The sequence below is a fragment of the Electrona antarctica genome (genome assembly GCF_951216825.1).
Source record: "Electrona antarctica genome assembly, contig: scaffold_416, whole genome shotgun sequence".
NCBI classification, from domain to species: Eukaryota; Metazoa; Chordata; class Actinopteri; order Myctophiformes; family Myctophidae; genus Electrona; species Electrona antarctica.
In genome coordinates, this window is record NW_027637528.1 from 5,060 (window position 1) to 27,500 (window position 22,441).

The 22,441-nt window shown below is 44.2% G+C and overlaps 1 protein-coding gene across 2 annotated transcripts in view; it reads right to left on the minus strand.

Annotated features, from left to right (window-relative positions):
- Positions 1-3,697: 3,697 nt before the first annotated feature.
- The window catches only part of LOC306918869 (transmembrane protein 198-like), a 24,407-nt gene continuing 5,663 nt past the window's right edge, over positions 3,698-22,441 (minus strand). The window contains exons 2-6 of one of the 2 annotated variants that reach the window (XR_013789423.1): positions 18,604-18,935; positions 16,588-16,831; positions 8,614-8,765; positions 3,910-5,908; positions 3,698-3,839 (exon numbers count right to left, since the gene is read on the minus strand). Coding sequence is in view for 1 of the 2 variants with exons in the window: in XM_079531722.1 (XP_079387848.1) it covers positions 5,759-5,908; positions 8,614-8,765; positions 16,588-16,831; positions 18,604-18,935 (878 nt within the window). In the remaining variant the exon portion in view is untranslated. Of the gene's footprint in view, positions 3,840-3,867; positions 5,909-8,613; positions 8,766-16,587; positions 16,832-18,603; positions 18,936-22,441 lie in introns of those variants that run through there. The other variant, XM_079531722.1, reaches the window with a different exon arrangement.

The window sequence follows — 22,441 nt, forward strand, 5'->3', positions numbered from 1 at the left end:
AATGTTGTATGCTAGAAGCGAAGGTGTGAGTGAGGCCTACGTCGTCAGACGATAGAGAAGCATCTCGTTTTCTATGGTTTGTTTTGAGAATTGTTTACATGGACACACATTACAGATGGTTCTGGTTTACATTGATTAATAACATAAATTAACAGTTTAAGAAACTTCACAAGTATTAATTATGAACACTTCACCAAAGTTATGGATGTCTTAGAGAAGGGGTTCCCAAGGTGGGGTCTGCATGGGGACCCCCGGGGGTCCGCATGGGGACCCCCAGGGGTCCTTGAAGGAGCTTCAAGGGGTCCCTATAGCTAAATGATAGTTTGGAACTCTTGATTGTACAAATGGAACCAAATGGACCGGTTCCATTTGGTTCCATTTGTACACTGAGTTAAATTAACAGTGATTTCACAATATAAATTGGGGGTCCCAGAGATAGAAATGCCATTAAATGGGGGTCCGTAGACTAATATGCATGTCAAACTGGGGGTCCTTGAAATTAAATGGGTTGAGAATCACTGCTAGAGCCGTAAGAATCTGCTCTTATGGGGGTCCCTGGCACATCTTTTCAAATGGGGGTCTGCGGGCCAACTAGGGGATCCTTGACATGAACAAGTTTGGGAATCACTGTCTTAGAGACGACGAAAAATATAAGAAAACAAAACAAAACATTAAAATATTCCTGAAGAAAAGTGTGAAAATATACAAACTTTCTATTTGTTTCCTTTAATGATGTTGGCTGTAGTTCAAACTTCATTAAAACAAGACCATTTATTTCAAATGTGAAATACCTTCATGCACGCACACACACACACACACACACACACACACACACACACACACACACACACACACACACACACACACACACACACACACACACACACACACACACACACACACACACACACACACACACACACACACACACACACACACACACACACCTTTTTTTACATTAGTGTAAACATAATTCCTATATATTTTTCCTCATTCATTGGCACAGTGGTTATTGTAGCATGCATCAAACATGCTGCAATCTTATTTAATCTTAAAAACGTATTTTAAAAGAATAAAAAAGTTATTTCAACCAATGATGTGTGAAGAGGAGATGATACCCTAACCCAGTAAATGGTCAGAACGTTGTAACATTTTTACAATGAAAACAAGTGTCAAACAGTGACACTTGTTGTCAAGTAACAAAAGGGAAGAATTAGCATTTAGCAATTAGCAAGGCCAAACATTTAAAAGAATCTTAGCAAGGCCAAACATTTAAAAGAATCTTAGCAAGGCCAAACATTTAAAAGAATCTTAACAAGGCCAAACATTTAAAAGAATCTTAGCAAGGCCAAACATTTAAAAGAATCTTAGCAAGGCCAAACATTTAAAAGAATCTTAGCAAGGCCAAACATTTAAAAGAATCTTAGCAAGGCCAAACATTTAAAAGAATCTTAGCAAGGCCAAACATTTAAAAGAATCTTAGCAAGGCCAAACATTTAAAAGAATCTTAGCAAGGCCAAACATTTAAAAGAATCTTAGCAAGGCCAAACATTTAAAAGAATCTTAGCAAGGCCAAACATTTAAAAGAATCTTAGCAAGGCCAAACATTTAAAAGAATCTTAGCAAGGCCAAACATTTAAAAGAATCTTAGCAAGGCCAAACATTTAAAAGAATCTTAGGGAAAACAAGTATTTCCCAGAAGAAAGAAAAGCCTTTAGGGTTGGAATGGCTCATCTGTGGGTTTCTCCCTGTACTGTTCCATTGAGAGGTTAAGAGGACACCTAGTGGTTGAACAGAGGTACTGCCTGATGCTCAGTAAGGCTTCTAGAATCCCAGGCAGGACACGATGAACATTATTTACGGATTACAGCTTTAATTCTGTCCACTAAAAACTACCATGAAAAATGACAACTACCATGTAACCATGGTTACCATGTAAAACCAGGTAAAATCTAAATTAAAACTAAAAACTAAAGACTAAATTTAATTGTCAATTTCGTAAAAAAGCAAACAAAAAAACTAGACTAAAACGTCAAGTCAAGAAGGGACTAGTGGAGAAGAGATCCGTTAGAACAAAAACAAAGACGAGTCATTTTATGCTTGGGTGTCATGCTCCGAAAATAGCAGATCTAGAAGTCTGTGCATGTAGATACTAGATTGCCTAATGTTGGTAGCCGCTTTACAAATCAGGCATTCATTGCGGCGCCCTCAAGGCCTACCAAAATACGTTGGTAAATCTACAGTTGATTTGGTCGACTAAGACTTTCTGGTATTTTAGTAAACTAAAACTAGACTTAAACAAAAAAACTTCAGATGATAAAAATATGACTGAGACTAAATTACATGTTATTCAAAAGACTATACGACAAAAACAAATCAAAACATGTAAAAGTTGAAAAATGAACAATGCGTTGAAGTCCAGTTGGTTCCAGATACCACAGATCCAGATCCAGGATCCAGATCCAGGGTTTCTGCACAGCAGGGGGGGGGGGCAACTTTTGGCACCGTGCACAAACGAGGGAGAGAGAGGACTTTTGGTAAACTATTTAAAAAAAAGTCGTAGTCAAATAAATCAAGTCCCTCACATTTGTATGTAAATTACATCCTGCACATAATTCTACATTCATTCAAAACTCTGAACTCTGAACTCTGGGAGATAGTCAGTCTAATGGGTTAGGGTTAGGGTTAGGAACTCTGGGAGATAGTCAGTCTAATGGGTTAGGGTTAGGGTTAGGAACTCTGGGAGATAGTCAGTCTAATGAACTCTGAACTCTGGGAGATAGTCAGTCTAATGGTCATTTTAACTCTGAACTCTGGGAGATAGTCAGTCTAATGGTCATTTTAACTCTGAACTCTGGGAGATAGTCAGTCTAATGGGTTAGGGTTAGGGTTAGGAACTCTGGGAGATAGTCAGTCTAATGAACTCTGAACTCTGGGAGATAGTCAGTCTAATGGTCATTTTAACTCTGAACTCTGGGAGATAGTCAGTCTAATGGTCATTTTAACTCTGAACTCTGGGAGATAGTCAGTCTAATGGGTTAGGGTTAGGGTTAGGAACTCTGGGAGATAGTCAGTCTAATGAACTCTGAACTCTGGGAGATAGTCAGTCTAATGGTCATTTTAACTCTGAACTCTGGGAGATAGTCAGTCTAATGGTCATTTTAACTCTGAACTCTGGGAGATAGTCAGTCTAATGGTCATTTTAACTCTGAACTCTGGGAGATAGTCAGTCTAATGGTCATTTTAACTCTGAACTCTGGGAGATAGTCAGTCTAATGGTCATTTTAACTCTGAACTCTGGGAGATAGTCAGTCGAATGGTCATTTTAACTCTGAACTCTGGGAGATAGTCAGTCTAATGGTCATTTTAACAATGTGAGACAACATTTTTAACAATGTGAGGCAACAATTTTAAACGGAAGGGAAAAGGTTATATTCGTGGACAATCAAAATATGTTGGAATCTTTTGATGTGGCGTCATTAAAATGAACGTTGACAAATTAATTGACACACTGGCCTAATCTAGAAAATATAATCATGGCACTTTGTTTCAAAAGGTTGCAGACCCCTGCTATACAGGGAGGTCTAGTGGTGTGTGTGTGTGTGTGTGTGTGTGTGTGTGTGTGTGTGTGTGTGTGTGAGAGAGAGAGAGTCCCTCCAGCTGAGGTGAGGCATTAGCGCTGCACGGTGCAGCGCACTGGAGGTCTCTGTAACACCCTGTAACACCCTGTCAGCACCCTGTCTGCACGGTGTAGAGCACTGGAGGTCTCTGTAACACCCTGTCAGGACGTGCACAGTGTTAGAAGGGCAGGGGCTGAAATTCCGACGAAAATAGCAGATCTACAAGCTCTCAACGTGTCGCGCTGCGACGCGTTGAGAGCTTGTAGATCTGCTATTTTCGGGGCGCAACCCAGCACTCTTTAGCTAGTGGAGATGCAGGTGCAACGGAAATGTGTTCAATGCAAAATGCTGCGTTCAAGTTCAGGAGACTTCGGGGAAAAAAGCAATTCTTCTGAATGCTGCCTTCCGGCATGGCATGGAAAGGAAAGGAGGGCATTTTGCATTTCTTTCACCATGTAGTAAATGCTGCATTCGTGGTCTGGAGAGGGCAGTTGTTTTACAGACGGGTAAAAGGGTATCGTCTGGAGAGGGCAGTTGTTTTACAGACGTCTGGAGAGGGCAGTTGTTTTACAGACGGGTAAAAGGGTATCGTCTGGAGAGGGCAGTTGTTTTACAGACGTGGTCTGGAGAGGGCAGTTGTTTTACAGACGTGGTCTGGAGAGGGCAGTTGTTTTACAGACGTGGTCTGGAGAGGGCAGTTGTTTTACAGACGTGGTCTGGAGAGGGCAGTTGTTTTACAGACGGGTAAAAGAGGGCAGTTGTTTTACAGACGGGTAAAAGGGCGTACCACCCTCAAGTACTCGTACTCGGTACTCGGACCCGGGCCCGATACTTCGACCCGATACTTCGACCCGAGTGCCAAAACATCCAGTTGACACTAGACTGAACGAATGCAACGGGAGCAAGTCTGACCCAACACTGCAGCAAATCACTAAAAACAGACGATCTACAAGCATACATGACAGATCGGAGATTCATCTGCATCTACTGTATGAGGAAAAGGGGTAAAATAAGTGGTTACTCAACAAAGTACTCTTATCCGTACTCTATATCGGTGAGTACTATAAATAAAGTACTTGGTCTGAAAAAAATGGTATTGGGACAACTCTATAAAAGGGCAGGGGCTGAATGTATATGTGTGCACGTCCCTGTTGATGTCTATGTGTGCACGTCCCTGTTGATGTCTATGTGTGCACGTCCCTGTTGATGTCTATGTGTGCACGTCCCTGTTGATGTCTATGTGTGCACGTCCCTGGTCCTCTGCTGCACACGGACAGACAGTTCCACTGCCAGGCGTCTGGCCAGACGAGGGACAGACAGTTCCACTGCCAGGCGTCTGGCGAGACGAGGGACAGACAGTTCCACTGCCAGGCGTCTGGCCAGACGAGGGACAGACAGTTCCACTGCCAGGCGTCTGGCCAGACGAGGGACAGACAGTTCCACTGCCAGGCGTCTGGCCAGACGAGGGACAGACAGTTCCACTGCCAGGCGTCTGGCCAGACGAGGGACAGACAGTTCCACTGCCAGGCGTCTGGACAGACGAGGGACAGACAGTTCCACTGCCAGGCGTCTGGCGAGACGAGGGACAGACAGTTCCACTGCCAGGCGTCTGGACAGACGAGGGACAGACAGGTCCACTGCCAGGCGTCTGGCCAGACGAGGGACAGACAGTTCCACTGCCAGGCGTCTGGCCAGACGAGGGACAGACAGTTCCACTGCCAGGCGTCTGGCCAGACCAGGCCTCCCGACTTCACCACTTTAGTAAAAGAATCACAACTTCTTTGCTACTCATTCACCGAAACGAAGGCTGTTTTAGTGTTGTTGAAACTAAAGTCTGTTCTCCAGGCTGGGAAGCCTCTCGCCAGCCCAGCTTATCTGTATAACACCCTCGTTTAGGGGCAGAAAATAAAATATGTCCGCCAGATACATTTCATTTAGAGCGCCCGACCTCCACAGAGCTCCAAATGAAACATTGTATTTTATTTCCTGAGCTCTGCGCAGAGTGAGGAGGGTCTCTCCTCTGAGCTCTGCGCAGAGTGAGGAGGGTCTCTCCTCTCTAAGGACGAGTACCGCCCCGGGTCTCGTTTTATTCCAGTCTCTCCATCGTCACGTCGGAACGTTTTCCTCGACCATCGCCCTCAGACCCGGATGACGGGCGTGGTGGCGGTGAGCGGCACCGTGGAGCCCGTCTCGTAGTCGAAGTCGATCATGGCGTGGTTGGCACAGCTGGCGCCGCCCAGGCTGCTCCCCGTGCCCGTCTGTCTGTCCCGAAGACTCTGCAGGTAGCTCTGTGGAAAGGGTTAAAAATAAATGCTTCCATCATACAGTCTGGAGCAACGGAAGCTCTGATCATGAGGAAAATATAAATGCTTCCATCATACAGTCTGGAGCAACGGAAGCTCTGATCATGAGGAAAATATAAATGCTTCCATCATACAGTCTGGAGCAACGGAAGCTCTGATCATGAGTAAAATATAAACGCTTCCGTCGTACAGTCTGGAGCAACGGAAGCTCTGATCATGAGTAAAATATAAATGTTTCCGTCGTACAGTCTGGAGCAACGGAAGCTCTGATCATGAGTAAAATATAAATGCTTCCGTCATACAGTCTAGAGCAACGGAAGCTCTGATCATGAGTAAAATATAAATGCTTCCGTCATACAGTCTGGAGCAACGGAAGCTCTGATCATGAGTAAAATATAAATGCTTCCGTCATACAGTCTGGAGCAACGGAAGCTCTGATCATGAGTAAAATATAAATGCTTCCGTCGTACAGTCTGGAGCAACGGAAGCTCTGATCATGAGTAAAATATAAATGCTTCTGTCATACAGTCTGGAGCAACGGAAGCTCTGATCATGAGTAAAATATAAATGCTTCCGTCGTACAGTCTGGAGCAACGGAAGCTCTGATCATGAGTAAAATATAAATGTTTCCGTCGTACAGTCTGGAGCAACGGAAGCTCTGATCATGAGTAAAATAAAAATGCTTCTGTCATACAGTCTGGAGCAACGGAAGCTCTGATCATGAGTAAAATATAAATGCTTCCGTCATACAGTCTGGAGCAACGGAAGCTCTGATCATGAGTAAAATATAATTGCTTCCGTCGTACAGTCTGGAGCAACGGAAGCTCTGATCATGAGTAAAATATAAATGTTTCCGTCGTACAGTCTGGAGCAACGGAAGCTCTGATCATGAGTAAAATATAAATGCTTCCGTCATACAGTCTGGAGCAACGGAAGCTCTGATCATGAGTAAAATATAAATGCTTCCGTCGTACAGTCTGGAGCAACGGAAGCTCTGATCATGAGTAAAATATAAATGCTTCCGTCGTACAGTCTGGAGCAACGGAAGCTCTGATCATGAGTAAAATATAAATGCTTCCGTCATACAGTCTGGAGCAACGGAAGCTTTGTCATACAGTCTGGAGCAACGGAAGCTCTGATCATGAGTAAAATATAAATGCTTCCGTCATACAGTCTGGAGCAACGGAAGCTCTGATCATGAGTAAAATATAAATGCTTCTGTCGTACAGTCTGGAGCAACGGAAGCTCTGATCATGAGTAAAATATAAATGCTTCCGTCATACAGTCTGGAGCAACGGAAGCTCTGATCATGAGTAAAATATAAATGCTTCCGTCATACAGTCTGGAGCAACGGAAGCTCTGATCATGAGTAAAATATAAATGCTTCCGTCATACAGTCTGGAGCAACGGAAGCTCTGATCATGAGTAAAATATAAATGCTTCCGTCATACAGTCTGGAGCGACGGAAGCTCTGATCATGAGTAAAATATAAATGCTTCCGTCATACAGTCTGGAGCGACGGAAGCTCTGATCATGAGTAAAATATAAATGCTTCCGTCATACAGTCTGGAGCAACGGAAGCTCTGATCATGAGTAAAATATAAATGCTTCCGTCATACAGTCTGGAGCAACGGAAGCTCTGATCATGAGTAAAATATAAATGCTTCCGTCGTACAGTCTGGAGCAACGGAAGCTCTGATCATGAGTAAAATATAAATGCTTCCGTCGTACAGTCTGGAGCAACGGAAGCTCTGATCATGAGTCAAATGTAAATGCTTCCGTCATACAGTCTGGAGCAACGGAAGCTCTGATCATGAGTAAAATATAAAGTGGAAGTGGAGCCTCCTCCCCACTTCCGTTTCGTCTTTGCAGTCGCGCAAATTTATCCTAATATAAATTTAAATCATCTAAGCATATATATCTTGCTGCTTAGCAGAAATGGAAATAAAAAAAGTAGCTCTAAAGATATTTAAAAAATATATTTTTGTGAACGGAAACGAAAAAACAGGTTACTCGGATTTGGGGAGGTGTAGTTCCAGAGCACAGCTCGTAGTCACGATGCATTGAGAAGAGAGGCTGCACAGCTCGTAGAAATACAATGCTGCCTTTTTACACTATCTGTCTGACTGGCGAGCCTCCACACACACACACACACACACACACACTATCTGTCTGACTGGCGAGCCTCCACACACACACACACACACACACACTATCTGTCTGACTGGCGAGCCTCCACACACACACACACACACACACACTATCTGTCTGACTGGCGAGCCTCCACACACACACACACACACACACACACTATCTGTCTGACTGGCGAGCCTCCACACACACACACACACACACACACACACTATCTGTCTGACTGGCGAGCCTCCACACACACACACACACACACACACTATCTGTCTGACTGGCGAGCCTCCACACACACACACACACACACACACACTATCTGTCTGACTGGCGAACCTCCACACACACACACACACACACACACACACACTATCTGTCTGACTGGCGAGCCTCCGAGACCTCAGTGTCAACTCCTGTCACAATATTAATACTGACTATTATTAATAAAGACTAATGTGTTTTGCAAAAATCTGCCTCTTGATGGTGCTATAACAGGCTAATGTGAAAGATTTGGACACACACACACACACACACAATAGACTGACCGGCGCCAGGAGGTCTCCCGCGTATCGTTTGACCGGCGTGGGTTTGCGTCGGTACGTTCCTTCCTGTCCGTCACTTCCTGTCTGTCTCTTCTTCGCGTCCTTCTCTCTGATCCTCATCAGCTGAACTCTCTTCTGCCTCCTGCTGATCACCACTGGAAGTACAAGCAGGACGCAGAACATGGCATAGTCATTTATTATGGTCATAACATGGCATAGTCATGTTAGAAAGAATAGTTAGTCATTTATTATGGTCATAACATGGTATAGTCATGTAGAAAGAATAGTTAGTCATTTATTATGGTCATAACATGGTATAGTCATGTAGAAAGAATAGTTAGTCATTTATTATGGTCATAACATGGTATAGTCATGTAGAAAGAATAGTTAGTCATTTATTATGGTCATAACATGGTATAGTCATGTAGAAAGAATAGTTAGTCATTTATTACGGTCAGACCATGGCATAGTCATGTAGAAAGAATAGTTAGTCATTTATTATGGTCATAACATGGCATAGTCATGTTAGAAAGAATAGTTAGTCATTTATTATGGTCAGACCATGGCATAGTCATGTAGAAAGAATAGTTAGTCATTTATTACGGTCAGACCATGGTATAGTCATGTAGAAAGAATAGTTAGTCATTTATTATGGTCATAACATGGCATAGTCATGTTAGAAAGAATAGTTAGTCATTTATTATGGTCATAACATGGCATAGTCATGTTAGAAAGAATAGTTAGTCATTTATTATGGTCATAACATGGTATAGTCTGTTAGAAAGAATAGTTAGTCATTTATTATGGTCATAACATGGTATAGTCATGTAGAAAGAATAGTTAGTCATTTATTATGGTCATAACATGGTATAGTCATGTAGAAAGAATAGTTAGTCATTTATTATGGTCATAACATGGCATAGTCATGTTAGAAAGAATAGTTAGTCATGTATTATGGTCATAACATGGCATAGTCATGTAGAAAGAATAGTTAGTCATTTATTATGGTCATAACATGGTATAGTCATGTAGAAAGAATAGTTAGTCATTTATTATGGTCATAACATGGTATAGTCATGTAGAAAGAATAGTTAGTCATTTATTATGGTCATAACATGGTATAGTCATGTAGAAAGAATAGTTAGTCATTTATTATGGTCATAACATGGCATAGTCATGTAGAAAGAATAGTTAGTCATTTATTATGGTCATAGCATGGCATAGTCATGTAGAAAGAACTACAATTTACAATTTACAATTTAGGCATTTAGCAGACGCTCTTAATCCAGAGCGACTTACATTAAGCAATAACAAAAGCATGGCATACATCACATATATAAAAAGTAGTTATCATGAATCATGCCTAGACTAAGAACGTAACAGTGGAGTATCTATGTAAACTATACATACTATACTATATAATATATTATACATGTGTACTATAAAGTGCTATGACTACATAAAGTGCAATTCTAGAGCTGTCTACATAACAAGCTATAAGTCTAGAACTAGAACTGCTCTCTGTCGAGCTGCCAACAAGCACGTTGCATTCATGGCCTACTTGTGCACAACCAGAGCACGCAAGTACTGCTACTAACTAATGTCTATTACACCTGCTGTTCTTTTTTTATTGTTTTTTTGTGGCCTTTGCCTTTATTTTATATTTTTATAGATATTATTTTATATTTCTATAGATATAATTTTATATTTTTATAGATATTATTTTATATTTCTATAGATATTATTTTATATTTTTATAGATATTATTTTATATTTTTATAGATATTATTTTATATTTTTATAGATATTATTTTATATTTTATATTTCTATAGATATTTTATATTTTTATAGAGGGACAGACTGACAGGACATGGAGAGAGAGATGGGGGGGGGGGGGTGACATGCAGTAAACATTATTGTTTAATAATTACAATTAATAATGATTACGCAATACTGTTTACTGTATTGCAGTAATAATTAGTCGAATAGAATAAAAGAACAAACATAAAATGGAATTTACACTATCTGTATTAATGTAAAGGTAGTTTATCTGTATTAATTTAAAGGTATAGGCTAAGAGATTCTTTTGTTAAGATGATTGTTAAGATCTCTCTTAGGCTAAGGGCAGAGCAATATGTAATTATTATTATTATTATTAGATCTCTCTTAGGCTAAGGGCAGAGCAATATGTAATTATTATTATTATTATTAGATCTCTCTTAGGCTAAGGGCAGAGCAATATGTAATTATTATTATTATTATTAGATCTCTCTTAGGCTAAGGGCAGAGCAATATGTAATTATTATTATTAGATCTCTCTTAGGCTAAGGGCAGAGCAATATGTAATTATTATTATTATTATTAGATCTCTCTTAGGCTAAGGGCAGAGCAATATGTAATTATTATTATTATTATTAGATCTCTCTTAGGCTAAGGGCAGAGCAATATGTAATTATTATTATTAGATCTCTCTTAGGCTAAGGGCAGAGCAATATGTAATTATTATTATTAGATCTCTCTTAGGCTAAGGGCAGAGCAATATGTAATTATTATTATTATTATTAGATCTCTCTTAGGCTAAGGGCAGAGCAATATGTAATTATTATTATTATTATTAGATCTCTCTTAGGCTAAGGGCAGAGCAATATGTAATTATTATTATTATTATTAGATCTCTCTTAGGCTAAGGGCAGAGCAATATGTAATTATTATTATTATTATTAGATCTCTCTTAGGCTAAGGGCAGAGCAATATGTAATTATTATTATTATTATTAGATCTCTCTTAGGCTAAGGGCAGAGCAATATGTAATTATTATTATTATTATTAGATCTCTCTTAGGCTAAGGGCAGAGCAATATGTAATTATTATTATTAGATCTCTCTTAGGCTAAGGGCAGAGCAATATGTAATTATTATTATTAGATCTCTCTTAGGCTAAGGGCAGAGCAATATGTAATTATTATTATTAGATCTCTCTTAGGCTAAGGGCAGAGCAATATGTAATTATTATTATTATATCTCTCTTAGGCTAAGGGCAGAGCAATATGTAATTATTATTATTAGATCTCTCTTAGGCTAAGGGCAGAGCAATATGTAATTATTATTATTAGATCTCTTAGGCTAAGGGCAGAGCAATATGTAATTATTATTATTAGATCTCTCTTAGGCTAAGGGCAGAGCAATGTGTAATTATTATTATTACATGTAAGGACGTGGAAGAAGTGGACATTTTACTGGACCAAGGTTAATTTGGGCTCTCCCACAGCAAGTATGCATGTCCTATAGTGACCACAAGGTGGCAACATAGGATAGATTTTCAGTTGAGATTTGCAGCCCTTCACTTGAAAGATGAAACAAAATGTACTGGTAATTAATTAGTACCAGGTGACATAACAAGGCCCCCAGTTTGACATGCATTAGTCTACGGACCCCCATTTAATGACATGTCTATCTCTGAGACCCCCCATTAGTCTACGGACCCCCATTTAATGACATGTCTATCTCTGAGACCCCCCATTAGTCTACGGACCCCCATTTAATGACATGTCTATCTCTGAGACCCCCCATTAGTCTACGGACCCCCATTTAATGACATGTCTATCTCTGAGACCCCCAATTTATATTGTATAATCCAGTGATTCTCAACCTGTTTAAAAGGACCCTCAGTTTGACATGTATTAGTCTACGGATAACTTAGAAACCTGACTTAGAAACTTGACTTAGAAACCTGACTTAGAAACTTGACTTAGAAACCTGACTTAGAAACGTGACTTAGAAACCTGACTTAGAAACTTGACTTAGAAACCTGACTTAGAAACTTGACTTGGAAACCTGACTTGGAAACGTGACTTGGAAACGTGACTTGGAAACGTGACTTGGAAACGTGATTGAAGCGTAGCGTTAGTTCCCCCTCATTCATTCCCCCTAGTGATCTACTGCTTCTTTAAATCTGCTGCCTCTCCAGGCCACACCCTCATTCCCACAGTGCATTCAGGCCGCCTACTTAAGCAGCCTCAGCTCTCTACTCATTCTTTGCATGCTGAGCCGTCAGGCAGATTGTGCGGCATCTGTGTGGAAATGTCCCCCACCTCCCCGGCCTCCTCCCCGGCCTCCTCCCCGTAATGTCCCCCACCTCCCCGGCCTCCTCCCCGTAATGTCCCCCACCTCCCCGGCCTCCTCCCCGGCCTCCTCCCCCTCCCCGGCCTCCTCCCGTAATGTCCCCCACCTCCCCGGCCTCCTCCCCGGCCTCCTCCCCCTCCCCGGCCTCCTCCCGTAATGTCCCCCACCTCCCCGGCCTCCTCCCCGGCCTCCTCCCCGGCCTCCTCCCCCTCCCCGGCCTCCTCCCCGTAACTCTTAGTCCAGGGATTATGGGATATTATTGTATTGTTGTGATTGTGGAGATTAATTGTGTTGAATCATGTGTTGATGTGTTTCATTGTGTTGAATCATGTGTTGATGTGTTATTCTGTGTATTGTTCATGGATTATCGTATCTTTGGCTCTGCTCTGGGGGGTTGTTGATATCAGAGCTGTGTCTTGGGGCACAGATAATCTGAGATATCAAATGTGATATCAGAACTGTGTAACGGTATGCAGATCATCTGATATCACATGAGCAGAGCCACACCTCCATACTCACATGAGCAGAGCCACACCTCCATACTAACATGAGAAGAGCCACACCTCCATACTCACATGAGCAGAGAGACACCTCCATACTAACATGAGCAGAGAGACACCTCCATACTAACATGAGCAGAGCCACACCTCCATACTAACATGAGCAGAGAGACACCTCCATACTAACATGAGCAGAGAGACACCTCCATACTAACATGAGCAGAGCCACACCTCCATACTAACATGAGCAGAGAGACACCTCCATACTAACATGAGCAGAGAGACACCTCCATACTAACATGAGCAGAGAGACACCTCCATACTAACATGAGCAGAGAGACACCTCCATACTAACATGAGCAGAGAGACACCTCCATACTAACATGAGCAGAGCCACACCTCCATACTAACATGAGCAGAGAGACACCTCCATACTAACATGAGCAGAGAGACACCTCCATACTAACATGAGCAGAGAGACACCTCCATACTAACATGAGCAGAGAGACACCTCCATACTAACATGAGCAGAGAGACACCTCCATACTAACATGAGCAGAGCCACACCTCCATACTAACATGAGCAGAGAGACACCTCCATACTAACATGAGCAGAGAGACACCTCCATACTAACATGAGCAGAGAGACACCTCCATACTAACATGAGCAGAGAGACACCTCCATACTAACATGAGCAGAGAGACACCTCCATACTAACATGAGCAGAGCCACACCTCCATACTAACATGAGCAGAGAGACACCTCCATACTAACATGAGCAGAGAGACACCTCCATACTAACATGAGCAGAGAGACACCTCCATACTAACATGAGCAGAGAGACACCTCCATACTAACATGAGCAGAGAGACACCTCCATACTAACATGAGCAGAGCCACACCTCCATACTAACATGAGCAGAGAGACACCTCCATACTAACATGAGCAGAGAGACACCTCCATACTAACATGAGCAGAGCCACACCTCCATACTAACATGAGCAGAGAGACACCTCCATACTAACATGAGCAGAGAGACACCTCCATACTAACATGAGCAGAGCCACACCTCCATACTAACATGAGCAGAGAGACACCTCCATACTAACATGAGCAGAGAGACACCTCCATACTAACATGAGCAGAGCCACACCTCCATACTAACATGAGCAGAGAGACACCTCCATACTAACATGAGCAGAGAGACACCTCCATACTAACATGAGCAGAGAGACACCTCCATACTAACATGAGCAGAGAGACACCTCCATACTAACATGAGCAGAGAGACACCTCCATACTAACATGAGCAGAGCCACACCTCCATACTAACATGAGCAGAGCCACACCTCCATACTAACATGAGCAGAGAGACACCTCCATACTAACATGAGCAGAGAGACACCTCCATACTCACATGAGCAGAGAGACACCTCCATACTCACATGAGCAGAGAGACACCTCCATACTAACATGAGCAGAGCCACACCTCCATACTAACATGAGCAGAGAGACACCTCCATACTAACATGAGCAGAGCCACACCTCCATACTAACATGAGCAGAGAGACACCTCCATACTAACATGAGCAGAGAGACACCTCCATACTAACATGAGCAGAGAGACAGAGACACCTCCATACTAACATGAGCAGAGAGACACCTCCATACTAACATGAGCAGAGAGACACCTCCATACTAACATGAGCAGAGAGACACCTCCATACTAACATGAGCAGAGAGACACCTCCATACTAACATGAGCAGAGAGACACCTCCATACTAACATGAGCAGAGAGACACCTCCATACTAACATGAGCAGAGAGACACCTCCATACTAACATGAGCAGAGAGACACCTCCATACTAACATGAGCAGAGCCACACCTCCATACTAACATGAGCAGAGCCACACCTCCATACTAACATGAGCAGAGAGACACCTCCATACTAACATGAGCAGAGAGACACCTCCATACTAACATGAGCAGAGAGACACCTCCATACTAACATGAGCAGAGACACCTCCATACTAACATGAGCAGAGAGACACCTCCATACTAACATGAGCAGAGAGACACCTCCATACTAACATGAGCAGAGAGACACCTCCATACTAACATGAGCAGAGAGACACCTCCATACTAACATGAGCAGAGAGACACCTCCATACTAACATGAGCAGAGAGACACCTCCATACTAACATGAGCAGAGAGACACCTCCATACTAACATGAGCAGAGAGACACCTCCATACTAACATGAGCAGAGAGACACCTCCATACTAACATGAGCAGAGCCACACCTCCATACTAACATGAGCAGAGAGACACCTCCATACTAACATGAGCAGAGAGACACCTCCATACTAACATGAGCAGAGAGACACCTCCATACTAACATGAGCAGAGAGACACCTCCATACTAACATGAGCAGAGCCACACCTCCATACTAACATGAGCAGAGAGACACCTCCATACTAACATGAGCAGAGAGACACCTCCATACTAACATGAGCAGAGCCACACCTCCATACTAACATGAGCAGAGAGACACCTCCATACTAACATGAGCAGAGAGACACCTCCATACTAACATGAGCAGAGAGACACCTCCATACTAACATGAGCAGAGAGACACCTCCATACTAACATGCAAAAGCTTTGCAATAAATGGTCTATGGTCAATCTGAGCCCAAGTGTCTCAATGAACTTGGAAACGTGACTTGGAAACGTGACTTGGAAACGTGACTTGGAAACGTGAATTGGAAACGTGAATTGGAAACTTGACTTGGAAACTTGACTTGGAAACTTGACTTGGAAACTTGACTTGGAAACTTGACTTGGAAACTTGACAGAAACTTAACTGATTCCAATCAGCGGCAGCTAGAGGCGGGATCAAGGCATACACAGTGCTGCCTTGATCCCGCCTCTAGCTGCCACTGATTGGCCAGGCCGTTTTGTGGCCAGAGCATCTAGTCTGCCTGAGACAATGTTTCTATGTCAGTGGTTCTCAAACTATTTTATGTCAAGGACCCCCAGAATTATATGTAATTGGCCGCCGACCCCCATCTGAAAATATGTTGTTCCAGGGACCTCCCAGAAGCAAAGATTTTAGTTAAAAGCGTTCACTCTGAATGAATATATTCAAAGATTTGCGCCACATTTTCACGATTTAAAAAAAATAGCAGGCCTACAAGCTCATAGCGCGGAACCGAGTGCCGTGCTATGAGCTTGTAGATCTGCTATTTTTCAACAGCTAAAGTACAACATAATGCTTTAAAACACCAAAAGGGGTTCCCCTTCTGAACGGGTTAAGGGAGAAGCACAGCGCCCCCATTAGGCTGACTTACCGTCCGTGTGGGAGAAGCCCTCGTCAGTGAGCTTCCACTGGACCAGCGCCCCCATGAGGCTGAGTGCGGGCCAGATGCCCAGGATCACCCAGCTGTGCCAGCAGAGCGGAGGGGCGGGCGCCAGCCGCAGACACTCGTACACGTGAACGCCCAGCACCAGCATCTCCACGAAGTAGTCGGCACACACAGTCATGATGGCAGCGCCAAACACCGCCGTCGACAACATGGTGAAGAACTTCTGCCACTGGGGGAGGAGGAGGAGCCAAGGTTAGCCAATTAGAACCACTGGGAGGGAGGAGGAGGAGCCAAGGTTAGCCAATTATAACCACCGGGAGGGAGGAGGAGGAGGAGCCAAGGTTAGCCAATTAGAACCACCGGGAGGGAGGGGAGGAGCCGAGGTTAGCCAATTAGAACCACCGGGAGGGAGGGGAGGAGCCAAGGTTAGCCAATTAGAACCACCAGGAGGGTGGGAGGAGCCACGGTTAGCCAATTAGAACCACCGGGAGGGAGGGAGGGATGAGCCAAGGTTAGCCAATTAAAAGCACACAGCGCAATGGCATTTCAGCAGCACAGCAGAGAGAAGTGAACGGTGTGAGACTTGGCTGGCCTCTGGTTTGCCACCAAATGAGCTTCTAACCAGTTAACTTGCCATATGCTTAAATGTTTTATAAGATCAATCGGATTATCCCACGATAGCTGAAGCGTCATGTTGCACTGAGCTATCTCGTTAACCCAGCTGGCTGCGATGAATAACCTAAGCCTTAATCAACGTGACCCAATGATTATAAGTGATATAACTCTGTAAACGCTACACGTAAGCTACAAGCAAGTGTATGCTGACCAGGCAATGTTACAGTCCATGAGTCCACTGCAGGCTACTGCAGGCTACAATGTTACAGTCCATTACAGGCTACTAGAGGCTACAATGTTACAGTCCATTACAGGCTACTACAGGCTACAATGTTACAGTCCATTACAGGCTACTAGAGGCTACAATGTTACAGTCCATTACAGGCTACTAGAGGCTACAATGTTACAGTCCATTACAGGCTACTACAGGCTACAATGTTACAGTCCATTACAGGCTACTAGAGGCTACAATGTTACAGTCCATTACAGGCTACTACAGGCTACAATGTTACAGTCCACTGCAGGCTACAATGTTACAGTCCACTGCAGGCTACAATGTTACAGTCCACTGCAGGCTACAATGTTACAGTCCACTACAGGCTACTACAGGCTACAATGTTACAGTCCACTACAGGCTACTACAGGCTACAATGTTACAGTCCACTACAGGCTACAATGTTACAGTCCATTACAGGCTACTACAGGCTACAATGTTACAGTCCACTACAGGCTACTACAGGCTACAATGTTACAGTCCACTACAGGCTACAATGTTACAGTCCACTACAGGCTACAATGTTACAGTCCACTACAGGCTACAATGTTACAGTCCACTACAGGCTACTACAGGCTATTTGATTTCCAAAATGCTTAGTATTATAACCGCCGTCCGTCGGCGCACCTCGTTATATGTGCCCAAAATAACAGATCAGTAAGCTGTCGAGACGCCATGAGCGGTGCGTGGATGGTTTGTACACTTTGTATGTTTGTTCTTTTGGACTGTGACGCACATTAGGCGTGTATGTATTTGGGTTAATAATAATAATAATAATAATAACCTGTAGGGCGAGCACAGCGAACAGCATGCCTGCGCCCAGCAGCGTGCATAATAATAATATTAGTAGTAGTACCAGTACCAACCTGTAGGGTGAGCACAGCAAACAGCATGCCCGCGCCCAGCAGCGTGCATAATAATAATATTAGTAGTAGTACCAGTACCAACCTGTAGGGTGAGCACAGCAAACAGCATGCCCGCGCCCAGCAGCGTGCATAATAATAATATTAGTAGTAGTACCAGTACCAACCTGTAGGGTGAGCACAGCAAACAGCATGCCCGCGCCCAGCAGCGTGCATAATAATAATATTAGCAGTAGTACCAGTACCAACCTGTAGGGTGAGCACAGCAAACAGCATGCCCGCGCCCAGCAGCGTGCCCAGGGGAACCCACACCGAGGCGGGGGTGTAGAACTGCTGCAGCACCAGCAGGGCGGCGATGGCGAGGTGGAGGCCCAGCAGAAGGCCGGTCATAAACAGCCCTACGCTCCTGACCAGCATGGTGACCAGACCACACAGCAGCCCGATGCCCAGCCCGATGCCCGCCGACGCCTCCACGCTCAGCTGGGTGTCCAGAACACGCTCCTTATGACACAGCAGGAAGATGATGACCGACCCGAAGATCAGCCCGGAGAGGAACATGACCGCCTTGAAGCATCGGTACCCTGGAGAGGAGAGGAGAGTTAACATGGGGTTTAATAGAGGAGAGGAGAGGGGAGGAGGAAGATGACCGCTTTGAAGCATCTGTAGCCTGGAGAGGAGAGGAGAGTTAACATGGGGTTTAATAGAGGAGAGGAGAGGAGAGGGGAGGAACATGACCGCTTTGAAACATCTGTACCCTGGAGAGGAGAGGAGAGTTAACATGGGGTTAAATACAGCCAGAGAGAGGAGAGGAGAGGAGAGTTAACATGGGGTTTAATACAGCCAGAGAGAGGAGAGGAGAGGGGAGGAGAGTTAACATGGGGTTTAATACAGCCAGAGAGAGGAGAGGAGAGGAGAGGAGAGTTAACATGGGGTTTAATACAGCCAGCGAGAGGAGAGGAGAGTTAACATGGGGTTTAATACAGCCAGGGAGAGGAGAGGAGAGGAGAGTTAACATGGTGTTTAATACAGCCAGGGAGAGGAGAGGAGAGGAGAGTTAACATGGGGTTTAATACAGCCAGAGAGAGGAGAGGAGAGTTAACATGGGGTTTAATACAGCCAGAGAGAGGAGAGGAGAGGAGAGGAGAGGAGAGTTAACATGGGGTTTAATACAGCCAGGGAGAGGAGAGGAGAGGAGAGGAGGGTTAACATGGGGTTTAATACAGCCAGAGAGAGGAGAGGAGAGTTAACATGGGGTTTAATACAGCCAGGGAGAGGAGAGGAGAGGAGAGGAGGGTTAACATGGGGTTTAATACAGCCAGGGAGAGGAGAGGAGAGGAGAGGAGGGTTAACATGGGGTTTAATACAGCCAGAGTGAGGAGAGGAGAGTTAACATGGGGTTTAATACAGCCAGGGAGAGGAGAGGAGAGGAGAGGAGAGTTAACATGGGGGTTAATACAGCCAGAGAGAGGAGAGGAGAATTAACATGGTGTTTAATACAGCCAGAGAGAGGAGAGGAGAGTTAACATGGGGTTTAATACAGCCAGAGAGAGGAGAGGAGAGTTAACATGGGGTTTAATACAGCCAGAGAGAGGAGAGGAGAGTTAACATGGGGTTTAATACAGCCAGAGAGAGGAGAGGAGAGTTAACATGGGGTTTAATACAGCCAGAGAGAGGAGAGGAGAGGAGAGTTAACATGGGGTTTAATACAGCCAGAGGGAGGAGAGGAGAGGAGAGTTAACATGGGGTTTAATACAGCCAGAGGGAGGAGAGGAGAGGAGAGGAGAGTTAACATGGGGGTTAATACAACCAGAGAGAGGAGAGGGGAATTAACATGGTGTTTAATACAGCCAGGGAGAGGAGAGGAGAGTTAACATGGGGTTTAATACAGCCAGGGAGAGGAGAGGAGAGGAGAGGAGAGTTAACATGGAGTTTAATACAGCCAGAGAGAGGAGAGGAGAGGAGAGGAGAGGAGAGGAGAGGAGAGGAGAGGAGAGGAGAGGAGAGGAGAGGAGAGGAGAGGAGAGGAGAGTTAACATGGTGTTTAATACAGCCAGAGTGAGGAGAGGAGAGTTAACATGGGGTTTAATACAGCCAGGGAGAGGAGAGGAGAGGAGAGGAGAGTTAACATGGGGGTTAATACAGCCAGAGAGAGGAGAGGGGAATTAACATGGTGTTTAATACAGCCAGGGAGAGGAGAGGAGAGTTAACATGGGGTTTAATACAGCCAGGGAGAGGAGAGGAGAGGAGAGTTAACATGGAGTTTAATACAGCCAGAGAGAGGAGAGGAGAGGAGAGGAGAGGAGAGGAGAGGAGAGGAGAGGAGAGGAGAGGAGAGGAGAGGAGAGGAGAGTTAACATGGTGTTTAATACAGCCAGAGAGAGGAGAGGAGGGGAGAGTTAACATGGTGTTTAATACAGCCAGGGAGAGGAGAGGAGAGGAGAGTTAACATGGGGTTTAATACAGCCAGAGAGAGGAGAGGAGAGGAGAGGAGAGTTAACATGGGGTTTAATACAGCCAGAGAGAGGAGAGGAGAGTTAACATGGGGGTTAATACAGCCAGAGAGAGGAGAGGAGAGGAGAGTTAACATGGTGTTTAATACAGCCAGAGAGAGGAGAGGAGAGGAGAGTTAACATGGTGTTTAATACAGCCAGAGAGAGGAGAGGAGAGGAGAGTTAACATGGTGTTTAATACAGCCAGAGAGAGGAGAGGAGAGGAGAGTTAACATGGTGTTTAATACAGCCAGAGAGAGGAGAGGAGAGGAGAGTTAACATGGTGTTTAATACAGCCAGAGAGAGGAGAGGAGAGGAGAGTTAACATGGTGTTTAATACAGCCAGGGAGAGGAGAGGAGAGGAGAGTTAACATGGTGTTTAATACAGCCAGAGAGAGGAGAGGAGAGGAGAGGAGAGTTAACATGGTGTTTAATACAGCCAGAGAGAGGAGAGGAGAGGAGAGTTAACATGGTGTTTAATACAGCCAGAGAGAGGAGAGGAGAGGAGAGTTAACATGGTGTTTAATACAGCCAGAGAGAGGAGAGGAGAGGAGAGTTAACATGGTGTTTAATACAGCCAGAGAGAGGAGAGGAGAGGAGAGTTAACATGGTGTTTAATACAGCCAGAGAGAGGAGAGGAGAGGAGAGTTAACATGGTGTTTAATACAGCCAGGGAGAGGAGAGGAGAGGAGAGTTAACATGGTGTTTAATACAGCCAGGGAGAGGAGAGGAGAGGAGAGTTAACATGGTGTTTAATACAGCCAGGGAGAGGAGAGGAGAGTTAACATGGGGTTTAATACAGCCAAGGAGAGGAGAGGAGAGTTAACATGGGGTTTAATACAGCCAGGGAGAGGAGAGTTAACATGGTGTTTAATACAGCCAGGGAGAGGAGAGGAGAGTTAACATGGTGTTTAATACAGCCAGAGAGAGGAGAGGAGAGGAGAGGAGAGTTAACATGGGGTTTAATACAGCCAGAGAGAGGAGAGGAGAGTTAACATGGGGGTTAATACAGCCAGAGAGAGGAGAGGAGAGGAGAGTTAACATGGTGTTTAATACAGCCAGAGTGAGGAGAGGAGAGGAGAGTTAACATGGTGTTTAATACAGCCAGAGAGAGGAGAGGAGAGTTAACATGGGGTTTAATACAGCCAGAGAGAGGAGAGGAGAGGAGAGTTAACATGGGGTTTAATACAGCCAGAGAGAGGAGAGGAGAGGAGAGGAGAGTTAACATGGGGTTTAATACAGCCAGAGAGAGGAGAGGAGAGTTAACATGGGGTTTAATACAGCCAGGGAGAGGAGAGGAGAGGAGAGGAGAGTTAACATGGGGGTTAATACAGCCAGAGAGAGGAGAGGAGAGTTAACATGGGGTTTAATACAGCCAGGGAGAGGAGAGGAGAGGAGAGTTAACATGGGGGTTAATACAGCCAGAGAGAGGAGAGGAGAGTTAACATGGGGTTTAATACAGCCAGAGGGAGGAGAGGAGAGGAGAATTAACATGGTGTTTAATACAGCCAGGGAGAGGAGAGGAGAGGAGAGGAGAGTTAACATGGGGTTTAATACAGCCAGAGAGAGGAGAGGAGAGTTAACATGGGGTTTAATAC